Source organism: Caretta caretta, chromosome 11, assembly GCF_965140235.1.
Source record: "Caretta caretta isolate rCarCar2 chromosome 11, rCarCar1.hap1, whole genome shotgun sequence".
Lineage (NCBI taxonomy): Eukaryota > Metazoa > Chordata > Testudines > Cheloniidae > Caretta > Caretta caretta.
Window position 1 is genome coordinate 72,339,589 of NC_134216.1, and position 27,921 is coordinate 72,367,509.

General features: G+C 45.0%; 1 protein-coding gene across 1 annotated transcript; it reads left to right on the forward strand.

Annotated features, from left to right (window-relative positions):
• SPP2 (secreted phosphoprotein 2) lies at positions 1–27,565 on the forward strand. Its single transcript, XM_048869635.2, has 7 exons — positions 1–131; positions 221–345; positions 2,517–2,639; positions 5,016–5,126; positions 9,596–9,650; positions 13,815–13,922; positions 27,290–27,565. Exons 1-6 carry the CDS (start codon positions 80–82, stop codon positions 13,910–13,912), a joined length of 564 nt encoding a protein of 187 aa, XP_048725592.1. The 5' UTR covers positions 1–79; the 3' UTR covers positions 13,913–13,922; positions 27,290–27,565.
• Positions 27,566–27,921: the final 356 nt, after the last annotated feature.

The following is a 27,921-nucleotide window of genomic DNA, read 5'->3' on the forward strand; positions in this document are numbered from 1 at the left end:
AGAGAAATATATGCTGGAAACCTGAAGGGAAGACTTTGCTGCTTCGAGGGGGAAAGTTAGGTTTTCCAGAAGAGAAACCATGAAGACCTTATTCATTTTTGTCCTTGTGATGAGTGTTTGGTCTTGTTCTGGTAAGTTCCTCTAAATAGGAAGAGCATCCATTCTTACTGGATGAATGACCAATGCTTGTTTTAATGGGCCTGTGATATGTTTGTGTCAGCGTTGCCAGTGTACGACTATGAACTGTCCATCACGGAAGAAGCTCTGCATGCCTCCATTGGAAGAGTGAATTCTAGATCACAATGGCCAGCCCTGTTTGGCGTCGTCAAGAGCTACGTTAGAGGGGTGAGTGTGGAGCTAGTCAAAAAAATGTCACTGAAACATGTTTGTGGTGGGGAAAAACCAGGAAATGTCAACCAATTTTCTTTTGGTTTGGAATGTGCTAATTTTCTTCAAAAAAAAAAAAAGATGATTTTTTTCTTGTCATTCAATCAAAATTCTTGGTTTTCAAAAACTAAAATCATGTTTTTTGGAAAACCAAAATATTGTCAGTTTTCAGCTTTTCATTTGCCTTAAAAACCATGGGTTTTGGGGGTTTTTTGAGGGACACTTCAAGGAAAAACAATTTTTTCATAATCTTCCATGGAAAAATAATTGGCATTTTCAATCAGCTCTAGAAAAGTGCTTTCCATTTTTGGGTGCATTGTAATGTGGCTCAGTTGAACATTTCTTGGCCAGTGTTTATAATATTCAGTAGATGCACTTGTCCTTATCACTTACGTTCACCATTCATGCAGTCTAAACATATTCAATCTGTATGTAGTATCATGGCAGCAATTCTACTGGTCATGTGTTGCTGGTCCTCGCTGCCTTCAGTGCCTACAGCTTCCTTAGAAAATTGCTTTAACAGGCTCAAGTTTCTTATGCTCAATTGTTATTCCACAAGGGACTTTTTGAAAAGCAAAAAACCAAATGTGACTGTCACACCTCTAGCCCCAGTGACATATGCTGTAACTACTGCATTTTGATATAAAATTAAGAGGCTTGCATTCCCAGACAAACCCAAAGCCCCACTGTTTCTAAACTTTAAACTTGGAATGTACCTACTCCTGCATGATGAGTGTCCCATGGTCCTGCTGGAATGAATCTAGTTTGGAAATATTGCAGGTAGCAAGGTTGGAAAATAAGGTGCTGAAAGTGAAAGGGAGATTCACTGGGTCTGAAAAGTCAATAAGAATGAGAGGAAGAGAAGTCCTTAATACATATAACTGCAAATGTACCTGCCAGTCTTTAAAGTTTTCATGTTTCCTGCTGGATGGTACTACTCAGCACCGGTTCTGGTAATAGTATTATTGTTCGGTATTATTGAACACTTATATTGTGAGTAGTGCCTAAAGGCAACAACCAGATTTGGTCCCATGGTACTAGGCACTGTACAGACACTCTTTTTAAGGGTCTCACTTTGGAAATGGATTGTTATACAGCTTCTGTGACATTTATAAGCTAAAATAATGAGATGACAGACCTATACCCTAGCCAGGCATGAATAAACCATAGGGTGAATGGTAAGTTGCAATTGCAGGGGTAATGATTGAAAGAGAAAACCCGGGAAAGATTTCCTTTTAGCTCAATAGGGAGTTTTTTTTCTAAAGCAATCATCCTTGGGTTTTTTTGGTGTAACAGATACCTTATAAATAAGGTAGTTAACAGTAGATACAGTAAAAGCGGCAAAGAGTCCAGTGGCACCTTATAGACTAAGAGACATATTGGAGCATAAGCTTTCGTGGATGAATACCCACTTCGTCGGATGCAGGTTAACTGTAACTGATCTCTGATTCTCTAGCCTTGACAGCTCATTGTTGGTACTGTTTACAGCACACAAGGCGGAGCTGTGATTCAACAGTAGCCTTGCTGTTGGATTGAAAGGTGCTAATGACGTGTATGTGTGTGTGTGTGTGTGTGTGTGTGATTAGGGAGAGCATGTGAGTTAAAGCAGCAGTCTCACTGTTAGCCCTTAGAGCTCTGAGGTTCCTTTTGGATGGCAAAGCAGCCACACAGGAGAGCTGATGCTCGGACTCTTTCAGAGCCCATATACTCCCAGAGGAAATCTGTGAGCTACAGGGGAGCACCAGGTGTAAAACCCCAGGACTGGGGCAGGAAGGGAACTGTTTAATTAAGCAATTTGCACTGGCGAGAGACCCTAGAGAGTCACTCATGGCAGGTGCTGCTTGGGGCCATTGCACCTTACCTGAGGCTTCTGCAGGAGGAGTTGTGTGCAGCTTTTACCAACTCTGTTGAAGGAAATAAGACGTGGTGTAACTGGTTTATTTACAAAATGTCCACAAGAAAATACCCTTACCCTGTCCCTGGCATTCTGCTCCAGACGGGATACTGACTCCCAAGGCCCTGATTTCTGTCACAGTTTGGCAAAGAGGCAGTAGTACCGTGTAGTGTACACAGAGAAAAGCAACTCAAGCAGCAATCACACATGCTATTGGCCCTTCCTTCGTATACAGGTTGACCTGTTGGATAACAATGATTACAGTATAATGCTGGACTTCATTGTTCGAGAAACCACCTGCACTAAAGATTCAGAGAAGGACCCGTCCTCGTGTAACTTCAGAGTGGGACACTATGTGGTAAGCGTGCCGGGTCTCCTAGCATGGAAAACACCCTCTGTGTAATTGAACATGGCCTGGGATTCTGTCAGCTTTTGTGCTGATCATTCAAGCCCTTTGCTAAGCAAATACCTGGCTTGAAGCATTAAGTAAATGACATTTGAGGACTGGCCACTATACATAAGCTGCTGTAGACTCCTCCCTGCTCAACATGCACAGGGTGGGAGAAAGAAGTGTATTCTATGCCATGTTAGAAAGGACCAGACCAAGCCCATCTTCATTATTTTATATTGCCTCACTTAACAACACAGGTGTAGTTAAGATGTTTTTTTCACAGTAAAAAATACCCGACTGAAAAATTGCTCCTACATCTTCCTCTCCAGCATATTCATAAATTCCAAGGCCAGAAGGGACCATTGTGATCATCGAGAATGACCCCTCGTGGGTAGAACCCAGGCCAGAGAACTTTCCTGAGTGAATTTCTGTTTGAACTACAGCAGGTCTTTTAGAAAAGCAGCCAGTCTTGATTTAACAATGACCAGTGATGGAGAACCCAGCACGACCCTTGGTAAATTGTTCCAATGGTTAATTCTCCTCACGCTTAAGAGACACTTTTTTTTTTTGTCTGAATTGATGTAGTTTCAACTTCCAGGCATTGGATGTTGTTGTATCTTTTGTCAGCTAGATTGAGGAGCCTTCTATTATCAAATGTCCATGCCCTGTGTAGGTACTTCAATGCTCAACAAGTCACCCTTAACCTTCTGATTGAGCTCCTTGAGTTTTCCAATCCTTTAATCACTCTGGTGGCTCTTTTCTGAACCCTCAACAATTCCAGAAGGGTATTGAGAAATTGGAGACAACAGAACTGGACACAGGATTCCAGTAGCAGTCATACCAGTGCCAAATATAGAGAGAATATAACCTCTCTACTCCTACTCGAGATTCCCCTGTTTATACATCCCAAGGATCACATCAACCCTTTTCGCCATGCTGTCACACTGGGAGCTCAAGTTCAGCTGACTATCCACCATGATGTTGAAGTCCTTTTTGCTTCCCAGGGTAGTCCCCCATGTAGCTGGTCTGCTACCAGGATGAGCATAATATGAAAACCAAGCTGTTTGAGGATATTTAGGATTCATTAAAAACTAATGCTTATCTGATAGTCACTCAGCCAGCTAGCCCCAGGATGGGAGCGGAAGGAAATGTGGCTTAAAGCCACCTCTGCACACAGTCTCCCACTCCTGAGCTGTGCTATATGCTGGCCTGTTTCCTGGCATAGAGTAGAGCAGTCTGAAGGACTCCCTGAATCCTCTATCAGGCAACACTAGTTAACAGGCCAACTGAAGTCTATCACAGGGCCACACCCAAGTCCATTGGCAACTAGTCAGTGGATTTTATCATTTAGGGGAGTCCCTATCCAGTGGCTGAATTTGATGCCTGTGTGTATTGCACATACTACTATGTCTGCAATTGTGTCCTTACTCAGCTCGGTCAGGTGAAGTACAGGAAAGTTCCCCAAATGAGGGAATAGGAATTTCAAACTGTCTTCTCCGCTTTGTGTCACTTACAGGCAATCCTAATAAACATGCAAAAGTATGAAAATACAGTATCAAAATATCACCAGGATGGAGCTAAGGGCAACCCTGGAGTACTCCATCACCTAAAATAGCTGTTGGTTGTACTTCAGTTTGGATGAAACTGCCGCTTAATCATTACCGCCTCCAGTCTGGTGATTAAAGAAGTAATTTAAAAAAATGGGGCTACTACCAGCTCAGCACTGTATAGCTCCCCGTCTGCAACCTCAGAGAGCCAAAGGGATGAAAAGGGCCTCTGAAATGGAGATGGGCATCGAGTCTGACCGCCTGTATGACAGGCCACTAAACACCTCCCAGCCCAGCAACCAGAATTAGACCAAAACACTACAGCCTTCAGAAGACAAAACTATTGGGTGGATCAGAAGGGACCGATGTTCTCCCCACCCTGGAGGGGTTCCTTCTGTAGGGGGCTGAGGAACATTGGGGAAGCAAGTGTGAGGTACCTCACCTTAGCACTATCCATTATGCCCCTATTTGTGGTTGGGCAGAAGGCAACAGTCTCCAGGGTGTGGAGGTGATGTATTTCAGGAGCACGAAAGCCATACACACCCAGTTCAAAAATGGAAAGACTCCAGAGACTGGTGACTACACTGAACTGCCACAAATAAGTTTTGCTGGAAGACCAGAACCAAAGGCTAATCCATGGTTGTGAAAAGTGTACTCTCTCAGGTCCCTGCTTTTGGTAGCTGGCTATCAAAAGGCTGATGACTTGTGATTGAAACTTGTTCTCCGGGCAGTGCCAGTAGGCTTATGCCATAGCCTCCATACCTGAATGGGTGAACTCTATTTTGATCTATTACAGCAAACGGCCTTCTGCAGAAGTACAGTGTGGGTCTCTGAAGAGCAGATACAGAACTTGACAGTTTACTGCAGCCAGGATGGGTCCAGCTCAGAATCCTCAAGCAGTGAGGAGGTAAGCAAGCAGAAAATTTGCTTTTGCCATGCAGCTTTGTCTTAAGGAAAATTCTGCCTCAGGTGCACATAGGCTTGGCTTCCATTAACCTGAATAGGAGTTGCATATGCATATCAGAAGACACCCTGACTTCATAGATTGCTCCACTGAAACAGTGAATGACTGAGACAAATGTGGTGATCGCTTTAGGGGGGGAAACAGCCCTTCAGCACACCGCCAACAAAGAACAAGAACTGCCTCTCCCAACAGTGTTCTGTTCCCCTCTCCTGGTCTGGAACTTGGCTATTTTGTCTCAGGCATCACCCCAGATCAGCTGGGATCTTTGATCTTCCCTGATGGATACCTTGGTAGAACTTGAGTTGCAGACTTTGACACTAATTTTACATTGTCCAGCATAGTATTTGTTTGCATGATCATAAAGATGCAGATATGCAGCTCTAATAATCAGAAACAAATATAATTTATTCACCTACACTTCTGTTTTGGTGATCATGTCATCACTAGTCCAAGCACTTCATATTATAACTAAAGCACTTTCACTTTGGGAACTGTTCCACATTCTTCTTTGGTTTTGATCCGCTTCACTCGATTCCTGGATTTGGGTAAAGGTTGATCAAAATAGCTGAGCTCCACCTGGCTCTGTTTCAAAACCATGCAAATATGCACATTTTGAAAGACTTTGATGCAAAACCAGGTTCACCTGGGTGTCAGTTTTCCCACTGATGGACAAACATATTCCTGCATTTCCAGATTGTAACAAAGCACGGAAGCAGCTGAGTTCTGGATGGCGTCATAGAATCATCGAAATGTATGGGTGGAAGGGACCTTGAGAGGTCATCTAGTCCATCCCTAAAATTTTCCTAAAATCTAATAGAAATCTTCCTTGCTGCAGATTAAACTCATTATATCTTGTCCTACCTTCAGTGAAGACAGAAAGCAATTGGTCACCATCTTCTTTATAACAGCCCTTAGCATATTTGAAGGCTATTCTCAGGTCCTCCACTCCCCACCCCCGTCTCTCTTTCTCAGTACTAAACATGACCAGTTTTTTTAACCTTTCTTCATAGGTAGACTTGGAAGGATTCGATTTTTGTTGGTAAATGTCAATTTCATTGGCTACACACAAACCGACAAAAAATATTTCCATCAATAATAATCAAAATGTACAGATAGGCAAAGTAAGAAAAATGCTGCTTCAGAATTTCTTAGTTGTATATTTTGACATGAGATATTGGCGATTTGTGTTTAAACTATTGCAAAACTTTAACTTCTTATATCTGTCTACTGTCTTTAACCAGGTATTGTCTGATTCCCCCATAATTTCCCGGAACTGTGAAAATTTTAAAAAATAAAAATAGAAAAAATGCTTAAAAATAAACATTCAGATTATCCATAGTTTTTTTAATTTCAAACTCTGCCAAGCCTACTCATAGGCCAGGTTTTCCAAACCTCTTATCACTTTTGTTGTTTTTTGGACTCTCTCCATTTTCTCCACATCTTTTCTAAATTGTGGTGCCCAAAACTGGACACAACACTCCAGCTGAGGCCTCACCAGTGCTGAATAGAGCAGCACCGTTACCTCCTGTGTCTTACAGCACTCCTGTTAATACACCCTAGAAAATTAGCTTTTTCGGCGACTGCATCATACTGACTCATATGCAATTTGTGACCCACTATAACCCCCAGATCATTTTCAGTAGTACAACCACCTACCCAGTCATTCCCCATTCTGTAGTTGTACATTTGATTCCCCCCCACCCCAACTGTAGTACTTTGCACTAGTCTTTATTGAATTTCATCCTGTTGATTTCAGATCAATTCTCCAATTTGTCTAGGTCATTTTGAATTCTAATCCTGTCCTCCAATGTGCTCCCAACCCCTTACAGGTTTGTGTCCCCCACAAATTTTATAAGATACTCTCCACTACATTATCCTAGTCTTTAATAAAAATATTGAACAGTACTAGACCTAGGATGGACCTCTGTGAGACTCCACTTGAGGCATCCTCCCAGTTTGACAGTGAACCATAGATAACTACTCTTTAAGTTCTGTTCTTCAACCAGTTGTGCCACCCACCTGGCAGTAATTTCATCTAGGCCACACTATCCCTGCTTGTTTATGAGAATGTCATGTGGGACTTTGTCAAAAGGTTTATTAAAATCAAGATATATCATGTCTACTGCTTCCTGGCCATCTACTAGGCCAAAGGAAATTAGGTTGGCATGATTTGTTCTTGACAAATTCATGATGGCTATTCCTTAGTACTCTATCAGCCCCTAGGTGCTCACAAATTGATTGTTAAATTAATCTTTGTTCAAATAACCTTCCAGGTATCAAAGTCAGGCTGACTGGATCATCTTTATTCCCCCTTTTAAAGATCGGTACTATGTTTGCTCCTCTCCAGTTCTCTGGGATCTCACCCATCCTTTGTGAATTCACAAAGATAATCACTAATGGTTCTGATTGCATTAGCTAGTTCCAGAAGTACCTTACAGTGGATTGTGTCAGGCTCTGCTGACTGGAAAAAAATCTAATTTACCTAAATATTCTGTAACCTGTTCTTTCCCTATTCTGGCTTGTGTTCCTTCCATCTTGTTAATATTAATTGTTAAGCATCTGGTCACAATTAAGCCTTTTTAGTGAAGACTGAAGCAAAATAGGCATGTAACACCTAAGGCCTCTTGATGTCCTCTATTATTTGCTGTCCTTGCCCACTTAGTAGCAGACCTACATTCTCCTTTGTCTTTCTCTTGTTCCTGTGTATTTATAGAACCTTTTCTTAGGGCTGGTCTAGACGAGGATATTAAGTTGATACAATTACGTGGCTCAAGGATGTGAAAAATCCACACCCCGTAGTGATGCAGTTAAAACGATCTAATCCCCAGTGTAGACAGAGTTAGGTTGACGGGAGATTTCCTAGCTGTGCTGGTGCAGCACTTTAAGTGTAGACAAGCCCTTATTATCTTTTATGTCGCTTTCCGGGTATAACTCATTCTGCAACTTGCTTTTCTGATTTTGTACCTGATTTTGTTACATTTGGTGTTTGAACATTTTGCACCACTCTGTTTCTTGTTAATTGCCATGGTGTTTAAGGTTGTGCCCAATAATTATGTTCAGAAATGAAGTTTTCATTTCAGGCAAAAGCTTATAGTGCCAGAGTATGGGGACAACTTGTGCCATTGGTTAAATGCTAGAGCTCAATGAATAACTTGTAGCAAATAAGATTCAAACTTCAGCATCTTTGATTTGTCAGAGTAGCTTGTGACTTTCTTGTGTTTAGTCCCTATTCCAAACCGTTCAGAGAATACATTCTAGGAATTCATGATCTGTAGCATGGAAGCAGTGCAGTTTGAGTGTTTAAAATTCAAGCTATGTGGGTATATTTGGAGCATTGATTCTGTTTCCTGACTAACATGACTCCTACAATGGGGTTTCAGTGGAAATACTCACTTTTTGGAGTAGAGTCATTTTGGTGAATACTCTTTAACAGTCATTTAAAATTGCTGATTGCTGCCGTTATTTCTGTCAGGAAACAGTTGCTATAGTATTTATGGAGCATAAAAGCCAAAGGGAAGTGATGCCAGAGAAAAAGGAAATAAGTTTCTTTCTGCAAAAGGTGCCCTGTAAATCTGCCTTTGGAGGTTATGGTTTAGATCAGGAGTTCCCAGCCCGGCATGTTGTGAATAGGTGTTGGGAGTGGGATGAGGGGGCACATCCGCCCTTCCCTTCCCTGTCACAGTACAAAAGCTAGCTTAGACAAACAAGGCTGAGGCAGCCTTGCCATGGATTGACTGAAGGGCCAGTCCTGGCACCAGTGAATTCAGTTAGAACCACAAAGCACTTGTCTCTGCAGCAACACGAGAGGGGAGATTTCCTGCTTGCTTGTGGGTCGGTTTGATTGGAAGTGTCGCAGAGCATCAGAGAAGCTGCTTGCGGGAACGGAGATTTCTATGGTCATATGTTTGTTACCATAAATGGCCTGGGGACCAGTCATCTTCCAACAAAATTCCCATTGACTTCAGGGGGGCAAAATCAGGCTCGTGGCCATGTGATGCTACTGGCAGGCAGGGACAGAGTGACTTTGGTATCAAACTGTAAAGGCTTCTAGAAAACCCCAAAGGCTCCAAGCCAAAGTCCCTAATCTCATTGGTTTCAGAGGCTCTAATTAACAAGGGGATACCTTTGAAAAGCTCCTCTTGATTTGGGGAGGGGGGGAGCCTTTATTTCCAGGGTCCTATTTTAAAGGTGATTTCCCTGCATGCCAGTCAGGGCTAGCCAGCCAGTTTCCTCTTGGACTGGCTGTCCCCTTTCTGGTACTTATATTTCCCTAGGCTGGTTCAGTGGTGTTTTTCCCAAACAGAGTAACTTTAAACAAGATAAAATCATTGCAAATCCAAAAGGCTGCCTTTGACTGTGGCTTACTCTGACAGCGTGGTATATATGCCTTTGAAAGATTTCTTTATTTTTAGATGATGTTCATGGAAATCATGGCCCCAGATAGAAGGGGTGACAGTCGCAATGAAGGTAAGTAATCTGGGTGATTGACTCTTTGTCACTCAGAGCTTTGATGCATATCATTGGCAGCCTAACAGACAAGATTTTCATAGATTCATAGATATTAAGGTCAGAAGGGACCATTATGATCATTTATTCTAACCTCCTGCACAATGCAGGCCACAGAATCTCACCCACCCTCTCCTGCAATAAACCTCTCACCTATGTCTGAGCTATTGAAGTCCTCAAATCATGGTTTCTCTTACCCTCTCAACTACCATATAGCCACCCTAACCTTAGCGTAGGTGCTTTGAATTCTCGATATACTCTTGAGGTAGTGAGGCTTGGGTGAATGCTCTGATTGGAATGGGGTAAAAAAACCCTGACTTACTGATCCAAGGTGAGAGTGAGACAGGGAAGCATAACTTGAGGGAGTGGCCAATGTGGAATGATAGCGATGCAACCAGGCGAAGGACCAGACTATCACTAGTTTTCACAGGGATGGGAGGACATGTAATTCTGAGAGCGTGGAGAGGGGAGCTGTCAAGGTTCCTTCCCCACTCTGAACTCTAGGGTACAGATGTGGGGACCTGCATGAAAGACCCCCGAAGCTTATTCTTACCAGCTTAGGTTAAAAGCTGCCGCCACCAAAGTGTTACACAAAGAACAGGGGAAGTGCCCACTTGGAAACGTCTCCCCTCCAAAATATCTCCCCAAGCACTACACCCCCTTTCCTGGCGAAGGCTTGATAAAAATCCTCTCCAATTTGCATAGGTGAACACAGACCCAAACCCTTGAATCTTAAAAACAATGAAAAAGCAATCAGGTTCTTAAAAGAAGAATATTAATTAAAGAAAAAGTAAAAGAATCACCTCTGTAAAATCAGGACGGTAAATACCTTACAGGGTAATTAGATTCAAAACATAGAGAATTCCTCTAGGCAAAACCTTAAGTTACAAAAAGACACAAAAACAGGAATGTACATTCCATTCAGCACAGCTTATTTTATCAGCCATTTAAACAAAACAGAATCTAATGCATATCTAACTAGATTGCTTACTAACTCTTTACAGGAGTTCTGACCTGCATTCCTGCTCTGGTTCTGGCAAAAGCAACACACAGACAGAGCCTTTGTTGCCCCCCCTCCAGTGTTGAAAGTAACTTGTCTCCTCATTGGTCATTTTGGGTCAGGTGCCAGCGAGCTTATCTTAGCTTCTGAACCCTTTACAGGTGAAAGGACTTTGTCTCTGGCCAGGAGGGATTTTATAGCACTGTATACAGAAAGGTGGTGACCCTTCCCTTTATATTTATGAGAGGAGCAGTCTGCAATCTCAAGCAGTGGTGACACTTGCATTCTTCCTGTGCCCACCAGCACAATCTTTTTCCAAGCTTCCCCTGGGCAGGTCTTCCGTTACCCTGGAATTGAGCAAGGAATGGATTTTTTTTTTTTGGTTCAGTGGCTGAACAGGGTGGGGCAGGAAAGCTTGCTTTCAAACTGAAGCTGAATTTTTTTCAGGGTTTTCTTGACAAAATAAAAACAACAGAAAACTTCCTTCAGGTCGAATGACACAGTTTGAATGTTGATTCAGCTTGACAATTCTGGAATAGAATGTTGATTTAACCTTTTCAAAATTGGTTTTGGGCTGAAACTATTTGCCCAATTTGAGCTGAATTCATGAATAGCATTTTTGGGTGAATTTACTCTTTGCCCAAAACACTGCTAGGCCAATGTTTAATAGCATGGTGTATAGATCTCTCCATATGAGGAGAGATTAAAAAGACTGGCACTGTTCAGCTTAGAAAAGAGACGACTAAGGGGGGTTATGATAGAGGTCTATGAAGTCTTGACTGGTGTAGAGAAAGTGAAGAGAGATGTGTTATTTACCCGGTCACATAACACAAGAACTAGGGGTCACCTAATGACATTAACAGGCAGCAGGCTAAAACAAACAAAAGAAAATACTTCCTCACACAATACACAGTCAAACCTGTGACAGCCAAAAATATAAATGGGTTCAAAATAGAATTAGATAAGTTCATGGAGGATAGGTCATCAATGGCTATTATCCAAGATAGTCAGGGAAGCAACCCCATGCCCTGGGTGTCCCTAAACCTCAGACTGCCAGAAGCTGGGACTGAATGACAGGGGATGGATCAGATGATAATTGTCCTGTTCTGTTCATTCCCTCTGAAGCACCTGGCACTGGCCACTGTCAGAGACAGGCTACTGGGCTGGAGGGACCATTGACCTGGCCCAGGATGTCCCACAGAGCTATCCTGTAGCTCTTCCTGCCAATGCTAGAGCTAGTGCAGGAGGCAATCAGCACCCCAGCTGGAGGCATGCTGCATGTGGAGGCTATGTTGAGGCAGAACCTCTAGGTGCATTGGAACAACAGCTGCACCTGGCAAGAGTGACATGTGCTCCCAGCTCTGCTGCTTGTCCACGAGCCTACGCAGAGAGGGCTGGGCCATTAGCACATCCCCACTGCTCCACTTGAACATCTAATTAGTGCTCTTGGCATCATGGAAACTCTTCCTTTGTGCTCAGGGTTGAAGCAGGGACTCTAGCTGTTCCTTGCAAAAGTGTGTATAGTGGGGGATTAGGAAAGGACTCCATACCTCCCACCCCACCCTTCATAGCCATACAAGTTGTCATAAATATAAAGGGAAGGGTAACCACCTTTCTGTACACAGAACTATAAAATCCCTCCTGGCCAGAGGCAAAACCCTTTCACCTGTAAAGGGTTAAGAAGCTAAGATAACCTCGCTGGCACCTGACCAAAATGACCAACGAGGAGACAAGATACTTTCAAAGCTGGGGCGGGGGTGGGGGAAGATAAAGGGTCTGTCTGTGTGTGTGATGCTTTTGCCGGGACCAGGTCAGGAATGCTCTTCAGAACTTCTGTCAAGTTAGTAAGTAATCTAGCTAGAAATGCATGAGATTTCCTTTTGTTAAATGGCTGGTAAAATAGCTGTGCTGAATGGAATGGATATTCCTGTTTTTGTGTCTTTTTGTAACTTAAGGTTTTGACTAGAGGGATTCTCTATGTTTTGAATCTGATTAACCTGTAAGGTATTTACCATCCTGATTTTACAGATGTGATTCTTTTTACTTTTTCTTTAATTAAAATTCTTCTTTTAAGAACCTGATTGCTTTTTCATTGTTCTTAAAATTCAAGAGTTTGGGTCAGTGTTCACCTCTGCAAATTGGTGAGGATTTTTATCAAGCCTTCCCCAGGAAAGGGAGTGTAGGGCTTGGGGGGATATTTTGGGGGGAAGACGTCTCCAAGTGGGCTCTTTCCCTGTTCTTTAACACGCAGTTCCCCACATCTGTTCAGAGTGGGGAAAGAACCTTGACACAAGTTCATATAGAGCAGCTGTCATTGTTGCATAAGGCTTTGGATGCAGCTGCAGAGATCTCTATTTTTAGGAAGATGGGGCTCTAGACTGCAGGAGGCAGATCAGGCATTGGCAGGCTGTGGCTTACAGCAGGCTTTTGTTGCTCTTCTGTGTTCAGGGAACAGTTGTGCTGTATAAAGGGCCAGATTCCAGCTCCATGTTTAAATACTTGTGTCAGTAAAGTCAGTCCTTAGAAGAGAGAATGTTCAGTAGAGGGCTGAAATTCTTTAGTTGCACAAGATTTAATCTTGAACAGAACACAGCCCTTTGGCTCAAAGCAGCCCCATGACAAAATGGGATCTTGTCCCAGATTTCCTTGATGGAGACCTTTTGAGGTGGTAACGGTTCTTCCTCATCATCTTCAAAGTTTGGATCCCAGCTCCGCAGCTGGGAGCTGATCCTCTTTTTGGAACATCAGTGTAAAATGGAAATACAGTGATGCTCCAGCAATTCAGAGCCACCATGGAGAGATTACGCATACTCATGGCTATGTTCAGAACATATATACCCCAGCATAGACCATAGCTCATGTTGGTGAACATGGTGAACATGTTGGTGAATATCATGATTTTCCCATAAAGGAAATCCCGACTTCTGCTTGGCCTCATTCAGTATTTACCTCAAGTCTGTACATCATGATGTTCACCTCATCAGAAGTCAGTATGTGCTTTTTCAGTATGGGGTTGGACCCTGACTGTCTAACCCTTACTCCAATGCTTTGGGAGAATGTCCTGCTCAAACCGTTCATGAGAATGCTGAAGGGACCCACTAACATTTCATATTCTTTTCCAAAAGCTAAACTTGCTCCTGAGGCCTTCTCTGCAGGGAGAAGACGCCAGAGCTATAAAGCTCAGCGCAAATCCAGTAAAACAAACTCCTATGCATTGGAATAACCCCACTCAGGTAAATACACTTTCTTGAATGTGCCTTCTATCAAGGTATATCCTGGAACTTCAGAATCTGATTGCTCAGAATAAATGACCTCCTGAGAATATAGGAATCCATAAACTGTGACTTGGCTACTAGTGTGCTGGAAGCCAGCCTGTCCTGGGAATTTAGGGTATGTTTACACAACAAGCAGTAGCTCATGGCAATGAGGCACAGAGCCAGGGGCTACAGACTTGAGCTCATGCTATGGCACTGAACATAGCTGTGTAGATGATTGGGCTCAGGCTCTGAAGCCCTCTCTGGGGTCTGAGCTGCTGCCTGAGCTTGAACATCTGCAACTGTTTTTAGCACTATAGTGTGAGCCCCAGTCTGTGGACCCAAGCTCCGAGACTTGCTGTTGCTTGTCGTACAGATTTTACTGGTGGCAATGCCAATGAGACAAGCAAGAATGGAAACAGCAGTAGCACTGTGTTACTCAGGTAAAAAGAAATGCTCGCAGTTCTACAATGCAATGGCCAAATTAAGGGAACACTTTTGTATGATGTGCTGTGTAGTCAGCGTGGAAATGAACTAATAACTAATGAACACTAAACTGACATGTCACAACAAGCACAGAAACTATATGAAAAGATGGAGTTTGTAGCCCATCCAATCTGCTCTCTCATCCAAATGTAATAATTTGGCAGTCTCTTTAACCGCCCCCCTCTCTCGTCCCCCCTCATATTCTGTGAGCCTGGCAGGCATTCAGGACTGGATAGCTCCATGGACATGTAGTGACTGGAGGTTACTGCCATCAGACAGCTTTTGGGGAGACTGTGATATATTTATGGGTTTAATCCCATTCCACATCCCAAAAATCGTCCCCACAAATAAATCCTTGATTCAGTAGCCTAGAATGAACTCTGGTGTTCACAGGCCTACACTCTTTCATCTCTACCACTTTTCTCGACCTGTCCTGGTTGATACAGAGGAAATTTCTGTCAGCAATAAAGCACATCATGTGTAGTTAGGGCCTTTCCAATTGACTTTGGCTCTGGATCATGCCCTTGTTGAGGTGTCTGATGTGAGGGCACATCTTGAAATGTTATAAATCTCTTGGTGAGTCCTGACTGCGTTCCTGCTGTGTAGCCATATTTGATTCAAATACACACACAGGTACAACTTGGCAGCCATTCAGACTGTTGTAGGAATAATGATTAATGTAAAGCTTAATCTAGAGCTGCAGGGTGGTGGGGGAAAAGAGTGGTCTAGTGGCTTGAGCACTGGAATGGAAACCATAGAATCATAGAAGATTAGGGTTGGAAGGGACCTCAGGAGGTCATCTAGTCCAAGCCCCTGCTCAAAGCAGGACCAACCCCAGTGAAGTCATCCCAGCCAGAGCTTTGTCAAGCCGGGCCTTAAAAACCTCTACAGATGGAGATTCCACCACCTCCCTAGGGACCCCATTCCAGTGCTTCAGCACCCTCCTACTGAAATAGTGTTTCCTAATATTCAGCCTAGACCTCCCTCACTGCAACGTGAGACCATTGCTCCTTGTTCTGTCATCTGCCACCGCTGAGAACAGCCTCGCTCCCTCCTCTTTGGAACCTCCCTTCAGGTAGTTGAAGGCTGCTATCAAATCTCCCCTCACTCTTCTCTTCTGCAGACTAAATAAGCCCAGTTCCCTCAGCCTCTGCTAATAAGTCATGTGCCCCAGCTCCCTAATCATTTGTGTTGCCCTCTGCTGCACTCTCTCCAATTTGTCCATATCCCTTCTGTAGTGGGGGGACTAAAACTGGATGCAGTACTCCAGATGTGGGCTCACCAGTGCCGAATAGAGGAGAATAATAACTTTGCTCGATCTGCTGGCAGAGCTCCTCCTAATGCAGCCCATTATGCCGTTAGCCTTCTTGGCAACAGGGGCACACTGTTGACTCATATCCAGCTTCTCATCCACCGTAATCCTCAGGTTCTTTTCTGCAGAACTGTCGCTTAGCCCGTTGATCCCCAGGCTGTAGCGATGCATGGGATTCTTCTGTCCTAAGTGCAGCACTCTGCACTTGTCCTTCTTGAACCTCATCAGATTTCTTTTGGCCCAACACTCCAACGTGTCTAGGTCACTCTGGACCCTATCCCTACCCTCCAGCATATCCACCTCTCCCCACAGCTTAGTGTCATCTGTGAACTTGCTGAAGATGCAATCCATCCTATCATCCAGATCCTTAATGAAGATGTTGAACACAACTGGGCCCAGGACTGACCCCTGGGGAACTCCACTTGATATCGGCTGCCAACTAGACATTGAACCGTTGATCACTACCCATTGAGCCCAACGATCTAGCCAGCTTTCTATCCACCTCATAGTCCATTCATCCAATCCATACTTCTTTAACTTGCTGGCAAGAATACTGTGGGAGACTATATCACAAGCTTTGCTAAAGTTTAGGTATACCATGTCCACCGTTTTCCCCATATCCATAGAGCCAGTTATCTCATCATAGAAGGCAAGCAGGTTGGTCAGGCATGACTTGCCCTTGGTGAATCCATGTTGACTGTTCCTGATCCCTTTCCTCTCCTCTAAGTGCTTCCAAATGGATTCCTTGAGGACCTGCTCCGTGATTTCTCAAGGGACTGAGGTGAGTTTGACCAGTCTGTAGTTCCCTGGGTTCTCCTTCCATTTTTTAAAGATTCACGCTATATTTGCCCTTTTCCAATCTGGGACCTCCCCCGATCGCCACAAGTTTTCAAAGATAATGGCCAATGGGCTCTGCAAACACATCAGCCAAATCCCTTAGCAACCTTGGATGCATTGCATTCGGCCCCATGGACTTGTGTATGTCCAGCTTTTCTAAATAGTCCTTAATCTGTTCTTTCACCACTGAGGGCTGCTCACCTCCTCCCCATACTGTGCTGCCCAGTGCAGCAGTCTGGGAGCTGACCTTCTCTGTGAAGACAGAGGCTAAAGAAGCATTGAGTACTTCAGCTTTCTCCACATCATCTGCCACTAGGTTGCCTTCCTCATTCTGTAAGGGTCCCACACTTTCCCTGACCACTTTCTTGTTGCTAACATACCCGTAGAAATCCTTCTTGTTACCCTTCAAATCCTTTGCTAGCTGCAACTCCAATTGTGCTTTGGCCTTCCTGATTACACCCCTGCATGCTCAAGCAATATTTTTATACTCTTCCCTAGTCATCTGTCCAAGTTTCCACTTCTTGTAAGCTTCCTTTTTGTGTTTAAGCTCCCCAAAGATTTCTCTGTTAAGCCTAGCTGGTCGCCTGCCATATTTGCTATTCTTTCTGCACACTGGGATGGTTTGTTCCTGCATCCTCAATAAGGTTTCTTTAAAATACAGCCAGCTCTTCTGGACTCCTTTCCCCCTCATATTAGCCTCTCAGGGGATCCTGCCCATCAGTTCATGAAGGAAGTCAAAGTCTGCTTTTTCTGATGACCAGGGTCCATATTCTGCTGCTTTCCTTTCTTACTTTTGTCAGGATCCTGAACTCGACCATCTCATGGTCACTGCTGCCCAGGACCCTGCCTACCCACTTCTACTTCCCCTACCAATTCTTCCCTGTTTGTGACCATCAGGTTAAGAGGAGCATGGCCCCTATTTCTTCCTCCAGCACTTGCACTAGGAAGTTGTCCCCAACACTCTCCAAAATCTTCCTGGATTGTCTGTACACTGCTGTATTGCTCTTCCAGCAGATGTCAGGGTGATTTGAAGTTCCCCATGAGAACCAGGGCCTGTGATCTGGAAACTTCTGTTAGTTGTCCAAAGAAAGCCTCATCTACCTCATCCTCCTGGTCTGGTGGTCTATAGCAGACGCCCACCATGACATCACCCTTCTTGCTCCTGCCTCTAAACTTAACCCAAAGATTCTCAACAGCCTTTTCTCCAGTTTCATACTGGTGCTCTGAGCAATCATACCGCTCTCTTACATACAGTGCAACTCCTCCACCTTTTCTCCCCCACCTGTCCTTCCTGAACAGTTTATACCCATCCATGACAGTGCTTCAGTCATGTGAGGTACCCCACCAAATCTCTGTTATTCCAGTCACATCATAGTTCCTTGACTGTGCCAGGACTTTCATTTTTTCCTGGTTGTTTCCCAGGCTTCTTGCATTCGTGTACAGGTACCTAAGATAACTAGCCGATTGCCCTACTTTCTCAGTATGAATCAGGAGGCCTTCCCTGTTGCACACTCCTCCTTGTGTTTCCTCCCAGTGTCCCACTTCCCCACTTACCTCAGGGCTTAGGCCTCCATCTCCCGGTGAACTTAGTTTATAGCCCTCCTCGCTAGGTTAGCAAGCCTGCCTGCAAAAATGCTCTTCGCTCTCTTCATTAAGTGGATCCCATCTCTTCCCATCTTCTTCCTGGAACAACATCCCATGGCCCAAGAAACCAAAGCCCCCTCTCCGACACCATCTGCGTAACCACACATTTACCTACACAATTCAATGGTCCTACCTGGCCTTTTCCTTCAACAGGGAAGATGGATGAGAACATGACATGCACCTCAAACTTCTTTATCCTTCTTCCCAGAGCCATGTAGTCTGCAGTGACCTGCTCAAGGTCATTCTTGGCAGTATCATTGGTGCCCACATGGAGAAGTAGGAAGGGGAGTGGTCTGAGGGCTTGATCAGTCTCGGCAGACACTCCGTCACATACTGAATTCTAGCTCCAGGCAAGCAGCACACTTCTCGAGTTTCCTGGTCTGGACAGCAGATGGATGACTCCATCCCCCTTAGGAGGGAGTTCCTGACCACCACCACCCATCTCCTCTTCTTGAGCCCTAGAACAATGCATCCCATGCCTTCCGGTCGATGGGGTCTCCTTCTGATCCCGTCCCTCAGATGACTCTTCCAAATCATTCTCTGCCATAGTACCTGTGCAGAAAGCCTGAAAATGCTTTCTTACCTCTATCTGCATTGGGGGTACATGGGTTCTCCTCTTTCTTCTTCTGGAGGTCACATGCTGCCAATTTTCTTCCCATTCTGCACTGCCCACTCAGATTCTTCAGCATGCTGTGCTGCAGTACCAAACACTGATTTCTATCCAGAAAATCTTCATTTTCTCTGATGCAACGCAGGGTTGATACTTGGGTCTCTAGTCCTTTAACCTTCTCTTCTGATATGGAGGCCAGCTTGCACCTTGTACAGATGAAGTTGCTTCTATCCTCTGGGAGAAAGACAAACATGGCACATCCTGTGCAGGTCACAACAGCTGATCACTCACTATCCATATTGTCTTCCTCCTAAGAGCCTCTTCAGATGTTGTATTTACTGCTAATAGAAGCCTGAAAGGCTAAAACTCTATGGGAACTCCCCCAACCCCAGGCAAACTCCCTCTGTTGGCTTCTCCTCTGTTGGCCGCTCACTCGCTTTGCAACTGGCTGCTTTTTTATAAGGCTGCTGGTTCGAAGCAGTTGCCCCAGCTCAAAGCCTTCCCTCCAATCAACCACTCAAGGCCCACCTGAAACAAAGCACTCCCAATTCACATTTTTCAAACAAAGAACCACAGGGTCAAACTAGCTCCAGTCCAACAAATGGTCACAGCAGATAGACACTCGGATATTCACCCCACCAGCTCAGAACACAGTCCCCCTAATGCAGCACTCACCGTAGCTCCTCTCGGACCGTTCCCAGGCAAACTCCCTCTGTTGGCTTCTCCTCTATTCACAGCTCCACCACAGACTTGCTCTGTGACCTTGGGCACATCCACTTCCCCTGTGTCTGTCATGTTTATTTAGAGTCTAAGGTCTCTGGAGCAGTCTCTTTGACTATCACAATGGAGCCTCAGGGCCCTACTGTCATACAAACCATTACCTCTGTATTACAGTATCTAAAAGAACAAAGAAGCAATGTAACTGCAGCAGCTGTTCATTACACCTCCACCTGCAGTCTGGCTGCAAGGGTAATCTATTTAGAGTCTAATTAATGCAAATAATAGTGAAGGCATAAGCAATTCATTGGCTTCAGTAAGTCTTGCATTGCACAAACTGTCTTTGCTAACCTACTTCTGAGAGGCTGCGTGGGAGTCGTTCTAATTGCTGCTGCTATGTCACCCACCATATCATGCGACAGAGAAGTTAATCTAAAGGAAAGTGACTTTAAATGAGATTAATGTGCACACCATGAAGATAGCTGGTTAGCATTTTAAACACTTTCAAAGTCTGCTGAGGAAAAGGAAAGCTGTTCTTTAAGCAGAAGAATCTTTCTACAGGATAAGAGATGGCCTGTGTGCAGTTCCTATTCACCATGTAACCACAGCACGATTGGCACCGTTGCTCACAGCCCGGGCAGAAAGAGCTAGGATACCATACCATATGTGAGGAGGCTGAACTAACTTCTCCGGTTTGGAAAATTGATAGTTTTAGACAAAGTTTAATGTCAGTGAGTCACTGACAAACCCCAAGCAGCTGTTCGATCCTGAGCCAGATTCTTGTTTAAAATTACACGATAGGGGAGAGTACTTTTTCTTTCAAACCAGAGGTCAAAATTAAAAAGAGAAAACCCAGTACTCTGCTAGATCAGGGTTTGTTTTATTTCATCATGCTATTTAAAAAATAATGCTTTCCCTAAGTCTGTCCTCTTTTATGCTAGTCACAAGTCATGTCAAGCTGACACATCATTTTAATTAGTGCTTTTCCTTTTTATGTAATCTTTGACCTTTCTAATTTCTTCCGACTTCCATGGTCAGGCTGCAGTGTTGTTCCAGCATGCAAGTTATTTTCTTCTAGCTGGCTTTTTTCCCATTAGGAGGCTCAAGATGACAAAACTAAAGCTAAATCAAGAGTAAATAAAAGGTTTGATCTCCCTCAATGTTCTAAAACAAAGATTTAAATAAATTAAATAATTGGCTGTGGTTAGATTGTGAATTCATTCCAATGAGCTCAGTAGAGTGGCACCAAGGATGACTGTAACTTTTTCATCTATAGACCTATGGCGGGGGTGTGTGTGTGTGTGTGTTAATTTTATGTATAATATTTATTTTAAAACTTCTTTTGCTCAGATCTTGCATCAGAAATACTGGGTTTTCTTTGGTTTTGCTGGCAAGCTAGTGAAATGACCCCAGAAGGGTCAAGAGACTGTAAGAAGCGATACTGAGAGGGGGATGGAGTCTGTCAGACTGCCTAAAAATCTGTGTTCATTTTTAATATCTCTCTAAACCAACTTCTAATAAAACTTGGGAGGGAGGTGAGGGATTCTCTTTGAATAAATTCATAGCCCTTCTCCTTTTAATCTAAAGAGTGCAAGGTCTCCCAAACCAGTTCTTTAGTCCCCCAAGAAGTCTTCCAGGTAAAACAGTAATATCACCAATATTTTGTGTTCCCTAAGGTATAAAGTGTACATGCCCCCCCCACCCCCAATAAAACCAACCACACCTAAAAACAAATAAGCAGGAAAACATCCTTTTAAAGGAAAATAAAGCAAATGGAGAGGAACATATGACTCTTAAAATCTTACCTGCTTTCTTTCTTAGGATGAACTGAAAACGTTAAGCTGCCAATGGTAAATATAGGCCAGAGACCCCCCAGCTGAGGGCTAGGCTTTGGATGTTCCAAAGGTCAGGTGTGTGGATTGGAAGTTTTAGGAGGAGATTGTCAAAGCCACAAAGGGCTGTGGAGCACCTGCTTCCCCTTTGTGCCTCTGGAAATCTCTCTTTGCTGAAGTCAGCTATGAAATCTGCAGCTGGGTTTATTTTCTGAATCCCTCTCATGTCCAGGGTTGGGTGTATTTCCCTGAAGTTTGAGGTCAAACAAACAAAGCAACAAGCCCCTGATTCTACTTCAAGTAACCTGTGGGTCATCACTGTTACTAATGTGTTTTCTCTGTCTTAATCACACCAGGGCAGTGTCTCCTCAAAGCAGATCCGGTCCAATGCAAAGTAATGGGGGTTTTGAAATATAGTCTTAGACAAGGCTATATCTTCAGCTGGGATAAATTGCGATTGACTGCAATGGAGCTGGGCATCTGACTCACATTATAGTAGACTCTGAATACAAGAGGCAATTGAGAAGTTGAGGAGGGATCGAACAGAATGGATAAGAGTGTGACAGCATAGAATATTGGGATTTTCCAGCAATGAAAGCCTAGCTAACCTTGGACTTAGTCGTATGTACGTACCTAATAGGAATCCTGGATGAAAAATACAGGGAGGATCTGAGAGCTGCCCTGGTCCTTCTAGGCAAAGGACAGTCCCAATGTAGGATGCATCATGTTTCCAGGGTGTGGGAGGAAAAGACATCATCCCTGGTGTACTCATTAGGAGACCACCTCTTTAGGCACAGCATTGCATTCTCCAGAACTTAGTGCCCAGCCCTGGGTTGTCACTCACTTCCCCCACCTCCCCTCATCCTCTGCAGGAGGTTTATTTCTGTTTGGTGGAAAGAAAAAATCTCTGCAAGCTGGGAGCTGCTGCATAATTGATGAGCTCGGAGTGAGTGTTCATCCTGGCAGAGAGCCAGAGCAAGGGCCCTTGATTTCACCATTATGCAACTTGGGTAAGGTGGCAGGCAGCGGCAAAGATCCTAGTTCCCTGCAGCTGTTGCCCCTTCCCCTGCAGAATCTGCTCTTGCTATCTCTGCACTCTGTATCTGATACCCCCGCCCTGCTTATAAACCAGAATGCCACAGGCTGCTTTCTGCAGGAGAACAAAGCCCAGGTGTCCTGACAAATAGGAGAGTGGCTACAATAGTCCACTCCAGCTGTTCTGAAGACTTGTCACTTTCTCTGCCATTTAGCAGTGGAGGAAACCGTCTACTATGATTTTCCAGAGTGTGCCATTCCCTCTTGGACCCGGTGTCTATAGGTATTTGCTCTTGTTGATGTCTAGGAATTGCTACTGCTCCCAGGAGACTCCAAACTTGGTTCAAAGCCTATTGAAGCCAAAGGCAAGACTCCTTTTGACTCTGCAGTTAGGGGGGCCTGATCCAAAGTTGTTGATTTATTCCCAGGCAAAGGCAGACCGATGGAGGCCCTATAGCTTTCTCCTGTACTGTCAAGATGGCATCTTTCATAAGCACCAAAGGTTAAGTCCGTGTTTACCCCCACAACTAATACATAGCCCAGGGAGTGGTGATGTGCTTCGAGCAGGGGGTTGGACTAGATGACCTTCTGGGGTCCCTTCCAACCCTGATATTCTATGATTCTATGATGTCCACTTCCTCACATAGGTGGGGATTTACACACCGGGTTCCATGCCTAGCCCAGAGAATAGCTCTTTGTCCATGATCCTGCCGTCCTTCTGAGACTGAGTGCTGCTTACAGTGCTAGTTCTCTGACCTGGACACCTGTTAGTGAGGAACTGAGCTGAGGCCACAAACTTGTTCACACAAGCCAGCGAGTGGCTGTTAGCTGGTAGCTTACTGCAGCTCATCTAGGCTTTTCTTCCTGGGAGAAGTCTGTGCCTCAGTTGTTTTCACTAATTTATAGAATGGTAGTGTGCAGGGAAATGCTTAGAAATGAGATTTCTGGCTATGATTACCCCATGAAAATCTGGCGGAGCATGCTGGAGACATGCTCATGTGTTCTTCCAGAAACACATGTAACCCAAGAGTACAGGGCTCATGGGAACCTTTGATTTAACTGCATTTCCCATAAAACCTGGCACTATGTTATGATGAGCAATGGCTCCTCCTTTTAGACTGGGGGTGGGCAAACTTTTTGGCCCGAGGGCCACATCAAGGTCATGAAACTGTATGGAGGGCTGAGTAGGGAAGGCTGTGCCTCCCCAAACAGCCTGGCCCCCACCCCCTATCAGCCCCCTCCCACTTCCTGCCCCCTGACTGCCCCCCTCAGAACTCCCAACCCATCCAACCCCCCTGGCCACCCCCTTCTGGGACCCCCCACCCCTAACTGCCCTCCCCTGGGACCCCACCCCATATCCAACCCCCCGCTTCCTGTCTCCTGACTGATCCAACCCCTATCCAAACCCCAGCCCCTGACAGGCCCCCCGGGACTCCCACGCCTATCCAACCCCCCCTGTTCCCCATCCCCTGATCGCCCCCCCCCCTGAACCGCCAACCCATCCAACCCCCCTTCTCCCTGTCCCCTGACTGCCCCAACTCCTATCCACACCCCTGCCCCTGACTGGCCCCCTGGGACTCCCACGCCTATCCAACCTGACCCCCTCCATTCCCCGTCCCCTGACCACACTCCCCAGAACCTTTGCCCCATCCAACCTGCCCCTGCTCCCTGTCCCCTGACTGCCCCCCAGAACCCCACTTCAACTTATCCAACCCCCCCAGCCCCCTTACCATGCAGCTCAGAGCAGCAGGACTAGCAGCCCCACTGCCCGGCCAGAGCCAGCTGCGCTGCCCGCACAGCAGCATGACTGCGGGGTAGCGGGGACAGCAGAGGAGGGGCCGGGAGCTAGCCTCCCCGGCCGGGAGCTCAAGGGCTGGGCAGAATGGTCCCACGGGCCGGTTGTGGCCTGCGGCCTGTAGTTTGCCCACCTCTGTTTTAGACTGTCCATTGTACTGCTAATTTTAGTTCTCTAAAGCTGTTTTAGGTCACTTTGTACATTTTGTACTGTGATCTCTTCAGTTTTGTCTGGATTAGCCAAACATAGAATCATAGAATATCAGGGATGGAAGGGTCCTCAGGAGGTCATCCAGCCCAACTCCCTGCTCAAAGCAGGACCGATCCCCAATTAAATCATCCCAGCCAGGGCTTTGTCAAGCCTGACCTTAAACACTTCTAAGGAAGGAGATTCCACCACCTCCCTAGGTAACGCATTCCAGTGTTTCACCACCCTCCTAGTGAAAAAGTTTTTCCTAATAGCCAACATAAATCTCCCCCTCTGCAACTTGAGACCATTACTCCTTGTTCTGTTATCTGGTACCACTTAGAACAGTCTAGATCCATCCTCTTTGGAACCCCCTTTCAGGTAGTTGAAAGCAGCTATCAAATCCCCCCTCATTCTTCTCTTCCCCAGACTAAACAATCCCAGTTCCCTCAGCCTCTCCTCATAAGTCATGTGTTCCAGTCCCCTAATCATTATTGTTGCTGAGAGCTAGACTCTTTCCAATTTTTCCACATCCTTCTTGTAGTGTGGGGCCCAAAACTGGACACTGTACTCCAGATGAGGCCTCACCAATGTTGAATAGAGGGGAACGATCACGTCCCTCAATCTGCTGGCAATGCCCCTACTTATACATCCCAAAATGCCATTGGCCTTCTTGGCTACAAGGGCACACTGTTGACTCATATCCAGCTTCTTGTCCACTGTAACCCCTAGGTCATTTTCTGCAGAACTGCTGCCTAGCCATTCGGCCCCTAGTCTGTAGCGGTGCATGGGATTCTTCTGTCCTCAGTGCAGGACTCTGCATTTGTCCTTGTTGAACCTCATCAGATTTCTTTGGGCCCAATCCTCTAATTTGTCTAGGGCCCTCTGTATCCTATCCCTACCCTCCAGCATATCTACCTCTCCTCCCAGTTTAGTGTCATCTGCAAACTTGCTGAGGGTGCAATCCACACCATCCTCCAGATCATTTATGAAGATACTGAACAAAACCGGCCCCAGGACTGACCCTTATCATAGAATCATAGAATCATAGAATATCAGGGTTGGAAGGGACCCCAGAAGGTCATCTAGTCCAACCCCCTGCTCGAAGCAGGACCAATTCCCAGTTAAATCATCCCAGCCAGGGCTTTGTCAAGCCTGACCTTAAAAACCTCTAAGGAAGGAGATTCTACCACCTCCCTAGGTAACGCATTCCAGTGTTTCACCACCCTCTTAGTGAAAAAGTTTTTCCTAATATCCAATCTAAACCTCCCGCACTGCAACTTGAGACCATTACTCCTCGTTCTGTCATCTGCTACCATTGAGAACAGTCTAGAGCCATCCTCTTTGGAACCCCCTTTCAGGTAGTTGAAAGCAGCTATCAAATCCCCCCTCATTCTTCTCTTCTGCAGGCTAAACAATCCCAACTCCCTCAGCCTCTCCTCATAAGTCATGTGTTCCAGACCCCTAATCATTTTTGTTGCCCTTCGCTGGACTCTCTCCAATTTATCCACATCCTTCTTGTAGTGTGGGGCCCAAAACTGGACACAGTACTCCAGATGAGGCCTCACCAATGTCGAATAGAGGGGAACGATCACGTCCCTCGATCTGCTCGCTATGCCCCTACTTATACATCCCAAAATGCCATTGGCCTTCTTGGCAACAAGGGCACACTGTGGACTCATATCCAGCTTCTCGTCCACTGTCACCCCTAGGTCCTTTTCCGCAGAACTGCTGCCTAGCCATTTGGTCCCTAGTCTGTAGCTGTGCATTGGGTTCTTCCGTCCTAAGTGCAGGACCCTGCACTTATCCTTATTGAACCTCATCAGATTTCTTTTGGCCCAATCCTCTAATTTGTCTAGGTCCCTCTGTATCCTATCCCTCCCCTCCAGCGTATCTACCACTCCTCCCAGTTTAGTATCATCCGCAAATTTGCGGAGAGTGCAATCCACACCATCCTCCAGATCATTTATGAAGATATTGAACAAAACCGGCCCCAGGACCGACCCTTGGGGCACTCCACTTGATACCGGCTGCCAACTAGACATGGAGCCATTGATCACTACCCGTTGAGCCCGACAATCTAGCCAGCTTTCTACCCACCTTATAGTGCATTCATCCAGCCCATACTTCCTTAACTTGCTGACAAGAATACTGTGGGAGACTGTGTCAAAAGCTTTGCTGAAGTCAAGAAACAATACATCCACTGCTTTCCCTTCATCCACAGAACCAGTAATCTCATCATAAAAGGCGATTAGATTAGTCAGGCATGACCTTCCCTTGGTGAATCCATGCTTGGGGCACTCCACTTGATATCGGCTGCCAACTAGACATCGAGCCATTGATCACTACCCGTTGAGCCCGACAATCTAGCCAACTTTCTATCCACCTTATAGTCCATTCATCCAGCCCATACTTCTTTAACTTGCTGGCAAGAATACTGTGGGAGACCATGTCAAAAGCTTTGCTAAAGTCAAGGAACAACATGTCCACCGCTTTCCCCTCATCCACGGAGCCAGTTATATGGTCTTACTATTTGCAAAAGTCTGAGGGACTACTTTGTAGGCATATGAGAGAGACAAGGTGAGTGAGGTGGTATCTTTTATTGGACCAACTTCTGCTGGGGAGAGTGACCTTGTAGGAATGACATTTCAACATACCTGTGTGAGCAATTGCCATGGAATATTATGGACCCTCTTTACTGAACACCAGAAATGTGAGATGGCAATGCAGGGTGTGAACTGATATTGATGCTAAAGAAAATAATTAGTAGCTGATATGAATACAGGTTTATACACGGTTTCCTTCCTTAAGCTGTGTCTGATTAGGTTTTGTTAAGGATGAGACACTGAATGCTTTAACTATGATTTGTTTTCTTTTCTTTTTTTTTTAAAGTAAATTGAAGGTCCAACAGGACCAGAAGCCAAAGAACCAGCACATGAAGGAGGAACTCGACAGCAATTAACTTTATTTCATCAGCAAAAGCCATTTTGTAGCATATTGACTCCCAGCACCCCCTCCCCCGACCACTTTCCATTTAATGGCAAATGTCAATTGAAGTATGCACACAAATGTGTGGAAATGGGCATTCTATTGCATTGCTGTATATTGGGGCTCATTTGGAGAGCTGTCTCATGCACCTAGCATAACTGTCTCCAATGTGCGGTGTATCATTTCATAATGGTGCTATTAAAGGATCATTATATCGTCTCCATGTGTTGGGTGGCTCACTCGCCGGCGACACTCATCACTTTCTGTTGTGCTCGTTACTAATTCTTGTTCAATTTAAAACACAATAAAAACAATTTTTGCCCTCTAGGCTATTCTTTCCACGCACAAAACAGGAAGGGGGTCTAGTGTCCCAGAATATTCCATAGAGCAACAGTGACACTGTCTGCTACTACCTCCTAAGAGGTGGAGTAACATTATAGTCCTCGTACCCTTTCTTCATAGAAGCTGGAATGGAAGAGAGAAGGAGCAGAAGCTCCATGGTAGTGATAGATCCTGGTCCTTGCCTTTGAAATCAT